The sequence below is a fragment of the Pelobates fuscus genome, chromosome 3 (assembly GCF_036172605.1).
Source record: "Pelobates fuscus isolate aPelFus1 chromosome 3, aPelFus1.pri, whole genome shotgun sequence".
NCBI lineage: Eukaryota > Metazoa > Chordata > Amphibia > Anura > Pelobatidae > Pelobates > Pelobates fuscus.
The window spans coordinates 382,978,670-382,997,749 of NC_086319.1; the positions used below are offsets into that span (position 1 = coordinate 382,978,670).

Consider the following 19,080-nt stretch of genomic DNA (forward strand, 5'->3'; position numbering starts at 1 on the left):
GCTGGGGCATAGGTTGAACCAGGACTTTATAGAACACAAGCGCAGAAAGCCAAAGAAACAGGCCACAAACTGGACTACCTCCCTACAAGCAGCAGGCTAGCCTATGTTCCAACCCTGCGCATGATTATGCTCATAGAGAACTTTGACACCAGTACCCTGGAAAATTGAGTATTTCCCATGACCACACATTAAATTAAATATATTTGTATGTTTGCTGCAGATGAGCATTGAATTAGCGGCTTACCAACAGGTAACCTGTCTGTAGCCAGAATATCCATGACACAATGCAGACGCACACATAAGACACACACAGGGTATAGATATATACCAGCCTAGCGGGTCACATGCGCACCCACAGCACCCACTGCCAAGCCTGTACCGGGGACAGTAGGCCAAACCCATGTCACACACCGGCGTAAGCTGGGGGGGGGCGGAGACCGTGACTTCTTGGGCCTACCACTTTGCTGAGCGATTTATACACACACCCACACAAATCTAGCCTGGGATAGTGTACAGCATGTACCAGCCAGCCACACACCCGAGTACACCCAGCATGATGTATTGTGTATCGAAATACTATGTACCGGCATTCTTAGCTAGATTACCGTGCACAACCATGGCTCAGTGGCTGATCCGCTTATAAGCCTCTCATGTTTAAAGCTACCGTTTCTTGCTTAGCAATTACTAGCTATATAATTCAAGCTTGATTAACTTTCGCTTAAAGTTTGTTCATTTTATTATTTCTCAACATGTAACCTGCATATCATACCATAAGCTTCAAGGACCACTATAGTGCCAGGAAAACATACTCATTTTCCTGGCACTACAGGGTCTCTAGGTCCCCCCCGCCCTTAGGGTCCCCCTCCCGCCGGGCTCCAGGGTGAGGAAGTGGTTAATCCCTTACCTTTTCTCCATCGCCGCGCTCCCTTGGCGGTGGGGACTCTCTGCCTCCTTTCCCGTCATCGGCTGAATGTGCATGCGTGGCAAGTGCCGCGCAGGCGTTCAGCCAGTCCATAGGAAAGCATTCTCAATGCTTTCCTATGGACGCTGGCGTCTTCTTACTGTGAAAATCACAGTGAGAAGCGCGGAAGCGCCTCTAGCGGCTGTCAATGAGACAGCCATTAGAGGCTGGATTAACCCATGGGCAAACATAGCAGTTTCTCTATGTGTCTTCTCTGAAACTGCTATGTTTACAGCAGAAATGGTCAATCCTAGATGGACCTGGCACCCAGACCACTTCATTAAGCTGAAGTGGTCTGGGTGCCTATAGTGGTCCTTTAACCCCTTAAGGACACGTGACATGTCATGATTCCCTTTTATTCCAGAAGTTTGGTCCTTAAGGGGTTAAGTATACCTAACTATGTCATATGAATATCTAGCCTATCATGTTTACTACAAACTACTGATGTCTCATAGCCTGTTAGTTTCATGATATAAAAAAAATGTGCTGTTTAAACTGCCACACTTTGCAACGCTATGAAAACGCCTGCAGCTGCTGTTGTGGCTCTGCACGCTTGTTGTTACTTCAAGCACAAATAAAATAAAGAATTAAACAAATTTAAAAAAATAATAAGAACCCATACATGGGTGGGTCTGCAAACTTTCAGCCCCCCTCCATGAAATTATCTGGGAGGGTTCAATACCCATCATACCCCAGGTTCCCACACCTATGTATTTCTTGCCCAGCCTTGCCAATGCTTCACTCTGGTGTAGTTGCAAACACGCTCTGTTTGCAGTCTGAATTACCACTAAACGCTGGTGCTCAGTGGTTTCACAGCTCAAATATACATCTTTTTTTTACACTACTTTTTGCTGTTTCCTGTGTCTTGTGCTAGACTGGAACAGAAATGCCTTATATTAAAATGTTTTAATAAACATTGTGTGACACTAACAGAAGTCTTCCTATCTAATAAAAACTAAAATAGTGTTGATGGATTTTGTCACGGACGGGATCATTTGCCACGCCGTGACAGTGGGAATGACGTGGGCATTAAGGGGGGTTAATAACACCAGCATGCAGAATGACAGACTTAACACATTGAAATCCAAAACAGTAAATTTGAGTTTTTTATAGCTGGCGTGAAAAAATTATCCAACTTAGGTATAGCGACATGAATTCTAGCCTACAATTTGCAAATCGTTTGTCAAAATTACATCATATTGTTTTACATGTCTTGAGTGTACCTTTAATTAGGTTGGGAGAAGCAAGGAAGGCTTTTAACAGACATGTTGCTATCATAAGGGTATTCTTCATTGTAGGGCCTTTGTTAAGTTGTAGGTGGCTATTGGTGGGTTTTTGCAGATGTGAGATTAGGTCACGGGCAATATGATAGCATACATCTTTAAATATTGTTTAGAAGAAGTTTTTGCTAGTTAACATAATGTATAAACTAATTTTCCAACATGGCATGGACCTTATTACACATTGTGGTGAAATTGTGGGAATCTCAATTCCCAAATACAGCAGCAGATTGGTAAAAATGAGTCATGAGTCAGTTATCTAATCAGTGAGCGTATTAGTTTTTATATTTCTACAATCACACTTACACACTGTTAATATTTGTCCTTTTGTGATTATTATTGACAAGTCACGTTTCAAGTCACGTATACCTTCTCCTCATATTGTTTTAGGGAATAAATTAATTCAACAAAATACATTGTTCTGTAAAGGTACCTGATTATACATTTTGTAGGTGATCTGGAACGCTAGGAATAATAAACTATTATAATTGAGCTAGCAATTCATGTAATGTAAGAATATCTAGTAGTTTATAAAGCACATGAAGGCAAACAAGGTCAAAATAGATTACCAATAAAAAAAAAAAAAAAACTCCAAGCCACCTGTGCTTTCAGTTTGGCTAATGTGGCCTTAAATGTGAAATTCACTTTGTCATTAAATGCTCATTTTGGTAATAACCCCGATAGCCTCCAAAGATCCTGAGTTTAGTGGGACAGTCCTGATTTTGGACCCCCGTCACATTGTCCAAGGTTGGCTCTCTGCTATTTTTAGAGTAGGAGGAATACAAGTTCCCAATAAGTACTGGTTCATCAGTTAATGCCTTTGGTGCACTCAAAATGAACTGTCGCGGGTTTTATGACTTGTGGCAGCATATGCAAGGTGTCAATTTAAGGATTAATTAATTAGTTCAGCTTGCTGTGAGTTGTCCGGAGTCAGATTAGTTGTAGCTGGGCAGATTTTGAGTTTTTTGGTAGCGGAGTTGAGAGTGTGGAGCTAGTTAGGAATTGGTTGGGGCCTTTGGGTGCGAGGATAACGGTGGGAAAGTGTCTTTATATTTCACGGACAACCTCAGGAGCCCGTTTTAGGAGCTATGATAAAAGAAGACTCCAAGGAGCTGCCGGGACCCCCGCTGTCCATCACACTGTTATTGCACGCATCCGACCCTACTTAACGCCAGATGCGACTAAGGCTCTGGTCCATTCCACTGTCCTTTCTCGCCTTGACTACTGTAATCCGCTGCTCAGCAGTCTTACATGCTCCCAATTTGCGCCGTTACAGTCCATAATGAATGCGGGGGCGAGGCTCATCTTCCTGTCCACCCGCAACTCACCCTTCTGTCAGTCCCTACGTTGGCTTCCTGTAAGATATAGGGCTCAATTAAAATTCTGGTTCTTGCTTTTACATTTCTACATAATGCTGCTCCCACCTATCTATCCTCCCTAATACACAAGTATGTCCCATCTAGGCCCTTACGCTCTGCTGAAGACTTACGTCTATCTTCTGTCTGAGTTCCTGTGGAACTCGCTTCCCTCCTCCGTTAGATGCTCACCCAGTCTCCACTCCTTCAAAAAATCATTAAAAACCCACTTCTTCATAAAAGCGTATCAATTAAACTGTTAATAGCTCCCGACTGATCCCTCTCTTGCAACGGTCATTAGTCTCATGCTATCCTTACCTTTTGTGTCACTTTACCCCACTCCCTCTAACATGTAAGTTCATTGAGCAGGGCCCTCAACCCCTCTGTTTCTGTGCGACAAACTTGTCTGGTTACAACTACGTTTGTTTGTCCACCCACTGTAAAGCGCTTTGGAATTTGTTGGCGTTATATAAATAATAACATAATAATAATAATTGTTTTTGTTATTCTGGGTTGCTCTATTGTCGTGGTTATACTGTCTTATGTTTCTTATATATTTAGGGTGGTAAGGTTATTATATGACTGACTGGCTGTTTCAAACTGGAAGTAAAGTGTTTTAAATGGTTTATTCGAATGATAAGTGTAATTTTGAGGGATCTACTCAGCTTGATGCACAAACCAGTTTGCAAGACGAGAAGACCCGATTTTTTTGTACTGTCCATCCACCTTTCCTCATTGGCATGCTACCCTCTTCCATAGCGCTGTATCTTACATTGTTGGGAGGTGTTAGTGAAGGGTTAGTAAGATATAATACTATAAACCTGGATCGTGATTTATTCTTTCCGAAGTCATGATAGCAAGTTTGAAGGACTGGTCAAGCAACACGAGACATGTGGTCTCCAGCGTCATGGAGCACGTAGTCCAAACACGGCTGCAGTACCAAGGTGAGTATAAAGGTCCCTCCAGGCAGTTCCAGTGATTATATCATTACTAGGCAGCAGGAGGAGTCGATTTAAATCAGTATACACAGAATTGACAGTTTTGCAGCATGTATCCATACCTCCTAACGGTCCTGAGTTTGGTGGAACAATCCCAATCTCGGTTTGCTATCGCAACATTCTGGGTTAGTTTCTTGGTGTCCTGCATCTGAATTCATCAGAGAAATATCCCAACTTGGTAAACATTTTCAAAATGTATTGTTTAAGTCAATAGAAATTGGTAATGAAAAGACCAATTGAAAAGATTCCAAATGTCTGATATTAATTAGCCCACATTGTCTTATTTGCAAATAAGTAAGTAAATATAGTAAATCAATTGATGAAAATCGGAAATGTAAAAACAATAAGTGATTATTTTTTCATGTTGTATTCAGATTTCATGTTTTGGGATGGAAACACATGGGCTATCAGACAAAAGCCATTTGTGTCTTTAAATAAATAAATAAATAAATAGATAAATATAGGAGTCGTGTATAATCTGGGCAAAAGTTCTCAAAGTTGAGCTATTCCTTGGTTTCACCACGGAACCAATCGAATGTTCCTGATCTACTTTTAGAACTTAAAAGCCACTAGACAGGGGCACAGCTAATTGGCTAGAGAGGCCAGCTGATGTTCTCAGCCAAATAGCTCCCCATTAAAAAAAAATTTGGGGTGCCAAATGGTGGTTATTATTGGTGAGATATCAGCAGTGGTTTAGTAGTCATTTGGCTACAATTCTGATTGATTTATGGTAGCATACCTTAATACGATAATAAAGTTTTGTAGTGCTGCCTTAACCTCGCCACACACATCCTTTTATTTATTTCATAGCAAACAATAACACCGACCCTGCTCACCCCACTCCCCATGCCCCAAAATGTTTTTTTTTTTTAACACAAGGAGCTGATTTGACTCTTACTACACCCCCATTTACAACATGTGTTAGACAAGCCCAGTGCTGCCTCCCTCCCTCTCCTTTCCACCCCTCTCAGGGCATCCTCAGCTGCTGCTGCACCACGCCGGCCTCCCGAGGGGTCCCTCCAACTCTGGGGATTTCCATAGTCCATTATTTCACTGTGGTGAGGTCTCAGGCTGCCTTGCCACTCGCTGAAAATGTCTTCTTCCTCAGACTCCACATCACTCTGGACCAGGCTGCTGAAGATCTCTGCAGGGTCCCCTAAAAAGAAAGCAAAAAGGGGGGGTACAAATTACACACTAATACACTCATGACGCTCACAAACACTACCAAAGAAACTGTTTCAGAGGGCTGGGTTTAGGCAGAGGTGGTAGAGGCCTCTGCTTGTTTCACAGGAGTGCACTAAAAATCAGGACTGGCTAATGACACCACTATAATGTTGCAAAGGGGTTAAACTCTGCATGTGCACTGTTCCAAAGCGAAAAGCTGCACATAGAGACTAGAGGCACCATAGCCACTTCCAATTATTGACGTGGTTGTGGTGCTTGGAATATCCATTTAAATGTGTTTTGCAGCATCATTGACTCTATTTGTTTATGCCAGATTATAAAGAAAAGTAGGAACAATATTTGTTAATGGACCCTTCTGAGAATATGTACACAGGAGACCAGGAGACATTAAATAAGTGGATATTAAAATAGTGAGTTTCATTAATAATATGGATATAATATAAGAATATAATATTGGGGCATTTATAAGAGCAGAGTGCCGTAATAGCTTGGTGTGTTATTACATCAGAGCACCTTGAACTGTAATTATACAAGTTTAGATTGTGGGGTACATTGGGGTACTCCTAACTCTCGAGTCCTCCTTTTAACTTTCAGGATTTTCCCTTATGGGAAAAATAAAAAAACGTAGCCCCGGTCTTGTCGTGGAAGATTCTCCGTCCGCTGTAAGATAATTCTGACGATCTCTGGTCCAATCCAACGTTTCTCATGGGAAAACACTAGTGACCTACCTGCATGTGCGGCAAATGTGCACTCTGACAATTATCCCAATGTTTCTCTATCAACAAAAATTACCAGCGCTCAATGTCAAAAGGCCGGGCATGAAAACCTTTGATTTTTGAAGGTCTACGTTTTTAGTGGCAGTCTGACATTCACTAGATGTGTTTTCTCTTGCAGATGTAAAGATTATCACAAACATTTGCCAGACTGTTGGGATATGTTATTTTTCCAACCAAAACCACAACATTAAGATGTAGTGGTTTTGGTGCTTAGTGTGTGCCTATAACCCTAACCCTATTGGACACATAAATCTACAGGTTGGGGATTTTCTATAAATAAAGGATCTTCAAAGTTACGTTGTCTTTTTTTGCATTTTATTTTTTTGTGTGTTATGCATAAAATTAATTTTAAAAAATATGCAAAAAGTGAACAACTGCAACCTGGAATGTATTTTTAACTTTTATACATTTTATCTAAAGCACCGGTTTAAGGGGATAAGATATCTCAGAAAGTAATGTAAAGTTATGTCAGTTTCCCTATGAATATCAGTATTAATAGCTGAAGTATGAATATAGAATTAGTTCTAAAACATATGATGCATTAACGTGCATTAAGTTATACCATCTTCTACAACTAGTACCATAGTTTAAGAAATCACCATTGTTATATATAAATAGCAATTCTGGGGAAAAGTTCCAAAAGTGGAGCTATCGCTGTGGACTGTATTAATAATACATACATACATAATTAGTTCAATACATATTTTTTTTTTTTTATCAATATCCATATGTGCATAATGGTGTTTTGTGATAAAGTGTGTGTCTGCAGAAGCATATATAAAAAATATTTAGACAATTACAACAAATTGATAATTATTATAATTACAATAAGTGATATAGTGCTCACATATTCCACAGCTCTGTACAATAGGCAAAGCAAGACAAACAATGAATTCTAACACAACACTCTTGATATACAGGGACGGTAGATGAAGAGGGTCCTGGCCAAACAAGCTTACAATGTAAAATCATTTTACGTATTATATATCTCTCAAAATTGTGAAGGGTCTCTGGCACCTTTGTAAAACGGGATGGGGGCTAGAATGGCACTCGTCCTTGTCCTACTGTGTGTGCTCCTTAAATTCACTGTTAGGGTTATGGTCATCTCGTCAAGACTTTGACAGTTACAAGATGATCTTGATATTAATCGGACTGTGCTACTGCTAATGTTTCTTTGCTGATCACCTGCAGTGCACCATGGATGATGCTGGCTAGATTGACCTATGATTAAGGATATAATAATAGATATACCACCTATGCAGTTGGGGATCAGTTAATTAATGCATTAATGCAGGGCTGGAGTAAAATGAAGGCAGTGGGTGCGGAAATGAAAGGACATCTTAAGATGGAAGGAATTGGTGGTGGATGTGAAGATGAGGGCCCGTAGTCAAAACAATGGTCGCTGAGAAAGAATTCTAAGATGAATTAGTGGGTACTGGAGGGTTATATGTCTGAGGGAAAGAGGTCTTAAGATAAAGGGATCGGGTGCTAGAGGAGAGATGGTTCCCAGGATAAAGTGTTTGGTGGTTAGTGGATAAGAGAGGTACTAGGGTAAATGGTTGGATGTTTGAAGGTACGTAGATTAAAGGATGAGGGAAGGGGTCCTAGGATGAAGGGATCATAGGGAGGTGTGCTTATGGGTGTGTGTAGGGAAATTAAGATGGAGACTGGGATACAGGTGTTGAAATAAAGGAGAGAGAGAAACAGACACTAAGAACAAAGAGTAGGACACAAAGATGGAAGGGCGTTGATGCTGAGGGTTGTTAGTAAGAGTTTGTCCGAAGGATTCTAAGAAGAAGTGATTGTGGTTACTGCTGGGATAATATGAAAGGAGTGGCTGGTTAGTTGGAAGTGAGTACAAGTGGGCTATTATGAGGGGCACAGGGAACTTGGAAGATGGGTACAGGAGTGATTTGTTGCCTTTGCAAGCTAAGCCTGTACACAAAAATCCTTAATTTCCTCTCAGATATAAACAGATTTCATAGATCCCCAGGATTCCAACAACATGCACCTGGTCACCTACTGTAAACAACATTACCTGTCTGTAAAATAATCAAGCAGTACTCAACAATATTTTGGTCCAGCTGTAAACACTGATCACGTTAACGAAGAGTAGTACATTAATAAGATACGAAGCCAACAATTGGCAAACCTCTCTCTGTTTTTATGGTCTTAACGTTGTAAGTTGATTTTACTCTCACAACAACAAACATCTTAGTGAAAGACCCGTCTAGAGTATTGTTCCTGATTTCACTAACAGACAAAGCTGTGTGGCGTACCCTGCTGACGCTCCTATGCTCAATAAATGTTGGCATAAGGGTTGAGTAGATTTAAGACAATGCTGCCTTAGGGATGTCGTTTCCCATAATGCCAAGTCAACTCTGTCCTAGCATCATGAAAAATGTATCTGAGAAATATTGTGGGTGCCAGACTGAGTCACCATTGACCTAGAGTTTAGGCACCACACAAAGCTATTTAGAAGGAAAAAAGTGCTATTTTACTGCTCATTGTGTGTCTTTGTAAAATTTTATGAGCTGTTTATAACTGGTAAAAAAAAAAACAGGAATTAGGAGGACGTATGCTTGGGATTCCAAATGAAAGTTTCAGAACAAGATTGAAATTCACTGTTACAGATATTTTAAGTCTACTAAACCTTTTTTTTTTTTTTTTTTTTAAATAACATGTAAAAATAACATATATATTTTTTTATATACTTTATTAAGTTGAATATTTTGTGTGTGCTGAAAGGATACGTTCATAAATAAAATTAAAAGGGACTGCACTCACCTGTTTGCAGAACCTCATTTCGTCTCCACCTGGATCCACCGCAGGTGAAAATCACAGCACGTATGAACTCTCTCCCGCATAGTTTCACCCCAAAGGAAGGGACTCTGGAGCTGGCTTGAGTCCCGCTGTGCCACGCTAGAAGCCATAGGATTGTGAGGAGGGCTGGAGTCAAACGTTGCATGTTACCGGAGTTTGAATGAAGATACATTCAACATAAGGGAGAAATCTGAGCATCTTCTGGAAGCTAGAGCCCTTTTATAAGCCGCTGGTGTGGGCCTGAGTGAAGAGATAAGGACTCCGCTCATTACATGGCCCCCTCCTTAGAGTAGCTTCTGAGAAAAGAGATAACCTTTTAATGGCATAATCAGCCAGGAATTATTCAGAGTTCGTCAGTGGAAGTCATCACCCTGACACGAACAGAAACTTACTTCTACAAACTGCTTTACATGTACGCATAACTCCAAAAGACGTGAGGAGATTAGCAACTAAAGGGACTTCAATATGGAGTCTTGACCCTGGTCAGTATTTACAAGGTCCACATACAACAATTGTACTGGGATAAATGAGAACAGGTGGAATGGCTTTATGGAGTCATCCAAAGTGTGGACTGTTTTTCGTTGCCACTTCCTTTCAAAATGAAGGCTGCTGTTACGTTGTATGAGAATGAGAGCCAATCCACATAGAACCTTGCTCCCAAGAGCTGGAAGTTCTAAAACGATGTATACTAATACGTGGGAACCATATTCTAAAAAGAGGAAGTTTCTATTAAAAGGTCTAAGAATGATGGAATTTTGCACAGCATTGTATTCTAGAAATTCTATGATACCGTTACCTATAAGAATAGGCAAGATTCCACACAGAAAAGTATAATATAGTTCTATTGCATAAGAATGAGTGTGGTCCCACATAGGGCCATATAATATAGAAGAAGAAAATCTATGATGATATATAATAATAAGTGGAAGTGAACACAGGGTCACATTCTCTAGAGAAGGAATTTCTGTAAATGTTTGGAAAAATAATTAGGATTACGTTCAGAGCCATATTCCACCAAAAATCGTGGTGCTCTTGTTTTCTATTAACTTTATTAAATATGCAGCACAGGGCCGGATTAAGAGCACAGTGGGCCTGGTGCTGACAATTATGATGGGCCTAATTACGGAATCTTATCGACCAAAAACACAAAAACAGTCATACCTCCCAAGCGTCATGTATCTGATGGAGATGGTGTTGGAGGGAAACTCATAGGATTCAGCTATACGAAAACACATACTCTATGCTAATCTCTTTCTATTTTATGCTTTCATCTTTCAAGTAAATCCATACCCCCTAACAGCTGTGTCCAGTGAAGCAGGAAGTCAATGGGTGGGGTAAAAGGGTGGGCCACTGGTGCGAATCACGTAACCAGACCTGCCAAAAGGGGAGAACATGCCCAAAAAGGGGGCATGTCTGTCCAACGAATTTGAAGGACAGCCTGGCATGAATGCATGTCAGGCTGCCCGCCAATCATGCAGGCTGTCCAACTAAGGGCATACTATGCAGGCAGCACCCTGAGCTTGACATAAATGTGTCTAATGATGCACTCACTCCATGCTTTCTAAGGACTGTCCCCTAGCACTCGCTGGTCCACTTGTCTCCTTACCTTCTTATTAGCAGGCAGAAGTTCCTGGTATATAGTCTGAGACAGAGAAAAGGTGTATGTAGTGAGTGTAGAAGAAAGGGGACATGCCACAGTGTTAGAGAGACCAACGTCTGCATTACCTAAACTAATTTTATTGTCAGCCAGTCCACACAAGTTTTGTTCCCATACATCCCTCTTAAGCTTCCAAACTTAAAGAGACACTATGGTCACCAGAACATTGTATTTTTTTTCTGCTAAGTAGAATAATTCCATTCAGGCCTTTTGCAGTAAACACTGTCTTTTCAGAGAAAATAACTCCACTGGCCACTCCTTAGATGGCTGCTAGAGGTGCTTTACTGGGGCAGTACTGCGTATTGTGCAGCACTGCCATTCAGTGTCTCCACCCTCTGCATGCAGACACTGAACTTTCCTCATAGAGATGCATTGATTAAATTTATCTTTATGAGGAGATGCTGATTGGCCAGGGCTATGTTGGACTTGTGATGGCTCTGCCCCTGATCTGCCTAGTTGACAGTCTCAGACAATCCTATGGGCAAGTATTGTAATTTGCTCAGACCACCACTTCTGATGATGTCAGCAGACAGTCAGTTCAGAGGCAGAGCCAGCAGCTGCAGACTTGAATACAGGTTATATTTTACTATACTTAGGGAGGCAAGAAGAGGCCAGGGTGGTGGTTTTAACATAATAGGGTCAGAAATACAGGATTGTGTTCCCGACCCTATAGTGCTCCTTTAAGCAAGAGTATGTGAAGAGTAGTTAGGGTTGCCACCTTTCTTGGGAAAAAATACCAGCCTTAATCATTTGTATAATCACAAGGAGTGAAATCAGAGAAAATTCTGTAAAATCACCAACAAACTACTCACAGTTTGATTCTGCTGTATAGATGGATTGCTCCCAATGTCTCCCTGTCTCCCAGTGTCTCAGTCTCGCAAGTCACCCAGTGTCTCAGTATCCCTATGTATCACAGTGTCAGTGTCCCCATGTCACCCAGTCCCCTAGTCTCCCAGTGCCTCAGTGTCCCCATTTCTCAAAGTGTCCCAATGTCTCAGTGTCCCCCCATGTCACTAGGATACTGGGGACACAGTGAGACCCGGGAACACTGAGAGACATGGGGACACTGAGAGACCCGGGAACACACAGACATGGGGATACTGGGAGACATGGTGACACTGAGACATTTAGAGAAACTGGGAGAAATGGGAACACTGAAACATTTGGGGACACTGAGAGACATGGGGACACACAGACATGGGGACACTGGGAGACATGGGGACACTGGGAGACATGGGGACACTGGGAGACATGGGGACACTGGGAGACATGGGGACACTGGGAGACATGGGGACACTGAGACATTTAGGGAAACTGGGAGAAATGGGGACACTGTGACACTAGGGACACAGACACATGAAGACATTGAAACATTTGGGGACACAGACACTAGGGACACAGAGACATGGGAACACAGACACTGGGAGACTAGGGGACACTGGGAGACAGACACTTGGGGACACTGGGAGACATGGGGACAGTTGTGGACATAGACATGGGGACACTGGGACATATAGGGACACTGGGAGACATGGGGACACTAGGCACACTGAGACACTAGGGGACACTAAGATACTAGGGAAACAGAGACATGGGAACACAGACACCGGGAGACTAGGGGACACCGGGAGACTAGGGGACACTGGGAGACACTGGGAGACTAGGGGACACTGGCTGGGAGACAGACAATTGGGGACACTGGAAGACATGGGGACAGTTGTGGACATAGACATGGGGACACTGGGACATATAGGGACACATGGGGACACTAGGCATACTGAGAGACATGGGACACAGACACTGAGAGACTTGGGGACACTGAGACACTAGGGACACTGGCTGGGGGACATGGGGGACATGGGGACACATAGTGTCTCCGTGTCCCAATGTCTAGGTGTCTCCCAATGTCCCTATGTCTCACAGTGTCCCCATGTGTCTCAGCATCCCCATGTGTCCCAGTGTCCCCTAGTGTCTCAGTGTCCACTAGTGTCTCAGTGTCCCTATGTTTTCCAGTGTCCCCAAGTGTCTCAGTGTTCCTATGTGTCCTAGTGTCTGTGTCCCCATGTGTCCTAGTGTTTGTGTCCTCTAGTGTCTCAGTGTCCCCATATGTCCTTTAGTGTCCCCTAGTGCCTCAGTGTCCCCATGTGTCCCCTAGTGTCTCAGTGTCTCCATGTGTCCCTGATGCCTTTTCCTCCATCCCTCACTTACTGTAGAGCTGCTGTGTAGCTGCTCCCCCACAGATCACGGATCAGTGAGTAGTAGAGAGAGGCAGGGATATGCTGTAACTTCCTATCCCTGCCTCTCTCCACACACATACTGGCCGGTGCTGGTATTGCAGAGTAATCTCTATTTATTCTGAGAAAAATACCTTCATTTGTATTGCCGGTATTACTGCAATACCGGCATGGTCAGGCAGCCTCAAATACTGGCTGTGCCAGTAAAATACCAGTCAGGTGGCAAACGTAAGAGTAGTGTGTAAAAAAAAAAAAAAAAAAATATATATATATATTTTTTTTTAAATCAATGGGCCTATTCCATGGGCCTGGGCCTGGAGCTGCAGCTCCATCAGCCCCTATGTTAATCCGGCCCTGATGCAGCAAATTGCATCATAATACAGTTTAGACAAGGCAAAGAAAAGGCAAACATTGTAAATGAGAAAGAGAGATAAAAACATTTTTTTATCACCCTTCTTCTCTGCGGCTTTTCTCTATCAGACGCAAGGATAAAAAGGTATGGATTTATTATTATTATTTTTTTTTTATTCTTTATTTTTGTAGTGCAGGTGATTACATACAGCTTGTCATGCTACAATAGCATTTAACAAGAAAGTCAGGATACATAGCTTACATGGTATAAGGCATTGAGTTAGTCTTGCACTAATTTTTATAAGGGTATAATAACAGGTTTATAAACTAACTTGTGAGATCTATCTAGAATCCGATTACAACAACATCAACAATATGAAGCATACAGTGCTCCTGAAGGGTATAAGATAAAGTAAAGACATCTTAGAGTATTATAACCACTGGGTTACTCCACTGCATTGGACCTTATAGAGTCCTGAATGGTCACGGGTATGGCAAAGTTCTGAGAGTTAGTGTATGAAATAAGCAGCAACGCAGTCATGTAACCAACTGAAACTAGACTGTGCATTTGAGGACCTGCGTGGGTTTGTTCAGCCAATACCCAGTGCTGGCAGGCTGCCTGCTCTGGAGGATGCGTGTCCACCGACCTGTCTGTGAGGGGGGGCCACCTGTCTCCAGTGTAGTTGCGTTCCCGCGCCCTTCTGGTGGTGCAAGGGCATGTTCCGTGTTTCAGGCCCGGGTTTCTCAAAGAGCAGGTGCCTGTCTGGCGACCTGATGATCCGCGGGCATGGGCTCGACTCCCCCCTCTTCGCCACGCTGGGTGAGTGCCACGAGGAGGTAAGGTAGGTGCTCCGTGGTATGGTGTCGCCAGGGCCGGCCTTAGGCATTTGGGCGCCCTGTGCGAAAAATCTTCACAGCGCCCCCCCTTCCCGTCCCCCCTCCCCCACTCCTTCCCACACACCCTGTCACACACACACACAGGCAGACAGACAGCCATACACACACACACACAAACACACTCAGGCAGTCATACACAGACAGCCACACACAAACACAGACATAGAATGTGACGGCAGATAAGAACCATTCAGCCCATCTAGTCTGCCCAGACAGTCACACGTAGGCAGTCACACACACAAACACACAGGCAGACAGCCACACACACAAACACACACAGGCAGACAGCCACACACACAGGCTGGCAGTCACACACAGACAGCCACACACAAACACACAGGCAGACAGCCAAACACAAAGAGGCAAAAAGCCACACACACACACACACACAGTCACACACACACACAGACAAACAGTCACACACACAGGCAGACAGCCACACACACACACTCACTAACAGACAAACACACTAACAGAAACACACTAACAGACACACACACTAACAGACACACACTGACACACACACACACACTAACAGACACAGACACACACACACACTAACACACACACACACTAAAAGACACACACTAACACAGACACACACTAACAGACACACACACTAACAGACACACACACTAACAGACACACACACTAACAGACACACACACTAACAGACACACACACTAACAGACACAGACACACACTGACAGACATACACACTAACAGATAAAGACACACAAAATAACAGACACAGACACAAACTAACAGACACACACACACACACCCACATTAACAAATTTTTTAAAATTTATTTAAACACCCCCCCCCCCCCCAGCCTCCTTACCTTTGGGAATGCTGGGGGGTGTCTCTTCCTCCCTGGTGGTCCAGTGGCTGCTGGGCGAGCGGCACTGGCGGGCGGGCGGCTGGCAAGGGAGCACTTCCTCTGAGCTGTCTGCTCAGCTCCCTCGCGCGCCTCAGAGTGAGGCTGGGAGCCTCACTCGACCACTGCCTTGCTAAAGAAGCTGAAGGTAAAGGTCATATTGACGTCATATTCCGGCTCCCAGCCTCACTCTGCGGCGCGCGAGGGAGCTGAGCATACAGCTCAGAGGAAGTGCTCCCTCGCCAGCAGCCCGCCCGACCGCCCAGCAGCCCGGCATGTCCGTTAGCCGCTAATACGCCCCTGCCGTGTGAGCTATGCGGCCGCAGGGCGCCCCCTGCTCCATTGCGCCCTGTGCGACCGCACAGCTCGCACACCCCTAAGGCCGGCCCTGGGTGTCGCTTGTGGGCCTCTCTCGTGCCGGGAACCTTCCTGTGCGGTGGGCGGGAGCTTTGTGGAGTCTTGGGCGGTGTGCTCGGGGGCCCCCCATGCCGTTCCAGTCCATACCAGGTCGTCAGCGACATGGCCGGGCCCGGGGTGTCTGCCTCCGCTTACCCTCCAGTGCCTTTGTGTCAGGGTTCCCAGCGGGTCTTGTTGTGGCTTTGCCTCTCAGTGTGTAGGGCAGGGGCAGTGATGCCGTGGCTGGCCTCTGCTGTCTGCGATGGTCTTGGGCTGATGAGGCACTGCTCTTGGGGCTGCTGGTTATGCGGGTCCAGAAGTCACGGCAGATCCTATCGAATCTGGCCTCAAAGCCCCGCACCCTCTCTTCGTCTGTATGCTGCAGGGAGGGTTTCTGAGTGGCAGCCATCTTGGGACCGCCACGCGGTTTATGGCTCGAGTGGCTGCGGGCTATACAGGTTGGTGCCGTGCCCAGTGGGGACCGGGATAACCCCCACCGGTCCAAAGGGGGGGGTAGCGGGGTGATGGCGGCTGCACCTTGGACAGCGTATTCTCTCGTGGGGGATCGGCCGCCTCCACCCGCTGTCAAACTCGCCATCCTGGTAGGCCTCATGGCAGACCTAGCCTCTGGGATCGATAAAAGTGGGATCCTTGGAGTCCCTGTCGCATAAGATGCTTGTTGTGCCGATGCAGGGTTTTCTGCTCTTGTTAAACGTAATTGTAGTCAATTTTAGAGCTTGTTTTTGCAAGAATTTGCAGGAGCTCACAGAAACACATCTGGCCAGCTTGTGAGTCAGGCCCCGCCCCTGGATTTATTATTATTATTATTACAAATATTTATAAAGCGCAAAAATATTCTGTAGTGCCGCACATTTAGGGCGAAAGACCGTACAATATACTCAGATCAATGCAAAAGATAAAGAGGGCCCTACTCGTGAGCTGAGATCCAATCATTCCAGCTCTTTCAGTGAGCTTACAATCTAAAGGTTAAAGTAGGAGCTGAGACAAGAGGTAGCATAGAGAATTTAGATTTGATGGCCAGATAGAATCATAGGATAATTGTAGCTAACATGTAAAGGAAGGTGGAGCTGCTTGACTCTCCAGCAAGTGGAGAAAAATGCTATAAAATTAGAAGGAACCAGGGTGGGTGAACTGGTAGGTAGTGCTTAGTGGAAGTTAAAGGACCACTATAGGCACCCAGACCACTTCAGCTTAATTAAGTGGTCTGGGTGCCAGGTCCATCTAGGATTAACCCTTTCTTCTATAAACAGAGGAGGAGGAGAGTTCCCCCCCCACCCCGGCGCTCGAAAAAGAGGTAAATTTAACCCCTTCCACCCCTAGAGCCCGGCGGGAGGGTGGGGGCACATACTTGTTTCCTGGCACTATAGTGGTCCTTTAAAGGGACACTCCAGGCACCCAGACCACTTCTGCTCATTGGAGTGGTCTGGGTGCCAACTCCCACTACCCTTAACCCTGCAAGTGTAATTATTGCAGTTTTTCATAAACTGCAATATTTACATTGCAGGGTTAACTCCACCTCTAGTGGCTGTCTATTAGACAGCCACTAGAGGTCACTTCCTGGGTTCTAGCACAGGTTTCCTGTGCTAGAGCGTCGCTGGACGTCCTCACGCTGTGTGAGGACCTCCAGCGTCGCTCAAAACCCCATAGGAAAGCATTGAAATGATTTTTCAATGCTTTCCTATGGGGAGACGTAATGCGCATGCGCGGCATTTCCGCGCATGCGCATTAGGTCTCCTCGGCCGGTGAGCGAGATTAGTCTCGCCCACCGGCCGACGTAATCATTAGGAGGAGCGTCGCGGAGGCGGAGACAGCAGCGAGGGACATCGCCGCTGTCCCAGGTAAGTGACTGAAGGGGTTTTCACCCCTTCAGTAACCGGGGATTGGTGGGTGGGAGGGAGAGGGACCCTCCAGTGCCAGAAAAACGGATCGTTTTTCTGGCACTGGAGTTTCCCTTTAAGTTTGTCTGTATGTTCCGCTGGCTGGGTTAGTGGATTTCTGCATTTTATTTTATTTTAACATCTGACAGATGCATATTTATTAATTATAAGATAAGTATAATATTAAATCCCTAGAAAGTGAGAGTTCTTCTTTGAAGACCAGTCTGGCTGCAAGTTTGATACATATCAGCTGGGAATGACGCATTCATTTTACTTAACCTTGGGACGCTACAATATTACATTATTATTATTTTTTTCCCTTATGTTATACACACTCCATATTTGAGTCTATATTTCTTTCTTTCTTTATAAAATATATTTCCAGGACGGATACATTGAGATTTCTCTCATTTTCAAGCTTGTCCTGGGTCCACAAAACATTGCATTGATACAATATTACAAAAATCCAATATACAAACAATATGTAATAGACATCACCAATTGTATCTTTCTCCAGCTTTTAGCAGTGCCCTGTGATCTTTTTTTAAAACTCTTCATTTATATTGTGCAGGTAGGTACATAGCTTTGTCAAGACGCCACAACAGCGTTTGGATATAGATGCATACAGGTTACATAGTGGCATGAGCCCTTGTACATTTTTTTAACCTAATGAGTAGGTCTTTACAGTAAAAATTAAACAGGTTGTGAAACATGCTTATGGTGTAGGAAAACAATATTAAAGGATCACTATAGTACCAGGAAAACAAACTCTTCAATTAAGAACTCTCACTTTCTAGGGATTTTAATATTATACTTATATTGAATGCGCGCACGGCTCTTGCCGCGCATGCGCATTCAGCCGATGACGTCGGAAGGAGGAGGAGAGTCCCCAGCGCCGTGGGAGCCCGGCACTGGAGAAAGGTAAGTGTTTAACCCCTTCCTCCCCCTAGAGCCCGGCGGGAGGGGGACCATGAGGGTGGGCCCAATTAGCCGCTCTCACACTCTCTCATACTGACCACTGGAAGTTCAACATGGCACCTCATGGCAAAGAACTCTCTGAGGATCTACAAGAAGATTGCCAAGATCCTGAAACTAAGATGCAACATGGTGGGCAAGACCATACAGCAGTTTCACAGGACAGGTTCCACTCAGAACAGGCCTCGCCATGGTGGACCAAAGAAGTTGAGTGCACATGCTCAGTGTCATATCCAGAGGTTGTCTTTGGGAAATAGATGTATGAGTGCTGCCAGCATTGCTGCAGAGGTTGTAGGGGTGGGGGTTTAGCCTGTCAGTGCTTACAACATACGCCACAATCTGCATCAAATTGGTCTGCATGGCTGTCATCCCAGAAGGAAGCCTCTTCTAAAGATGATGCACAAAAGAGCCCGC

At 44.3% G+C, this 19,080-nt stretch overlaps 1 protein-coding gene across 1 annotated transcript; it reads right to left on the minus strand.

Moving 5' to 3' along the window:
- Positions 1 to 5,247: 5,247 nt before the first annotated feature.
- Positions 5,248 to 9,549, minus strand: RLN3 (relaxin 3). Its single transcript, XM_063445972.1, has 2 exons — positions 9,343 to 9,549; positions 5,248 to 5,750 (listed from the first exon to the last, which is right to left on the minus strand). The coding sequence occupies exons 1-2, from the start codon at positions 9,521 to 9,523 to the stop codon at positions 5,464 to 5,466; spliced, it is 468 nt and encodes a 155-aa protein (XP_063302042.1). The 5' UTR covers positions 9,524 to 9,549; the 3' UTR covers positions 5,248 to 5,463.
- Between the last annotated feature and the right edge of the window lie 9,531 nt (positions 9,550 to 19,080).

What these genes read in the sequence shown, in the direction of transcription:
- RLN3 (XM_063445972.1), bottom strand. Translation starts at nt 9,523, where the DNA reads ATGCAACGTTTGACTCCAGCCCTCCTCACAATCCTATGGCTTCTAGCG. An exon ending in AAATGAGGTTCTGCAAACAG is followed by an intron (nt 5,751 to 9,342) that starts GTGAGTGCAGTC and finishes CTTTCTTTTTAG; the next exon opens with GGGACCCTGCAGAGATCTTC.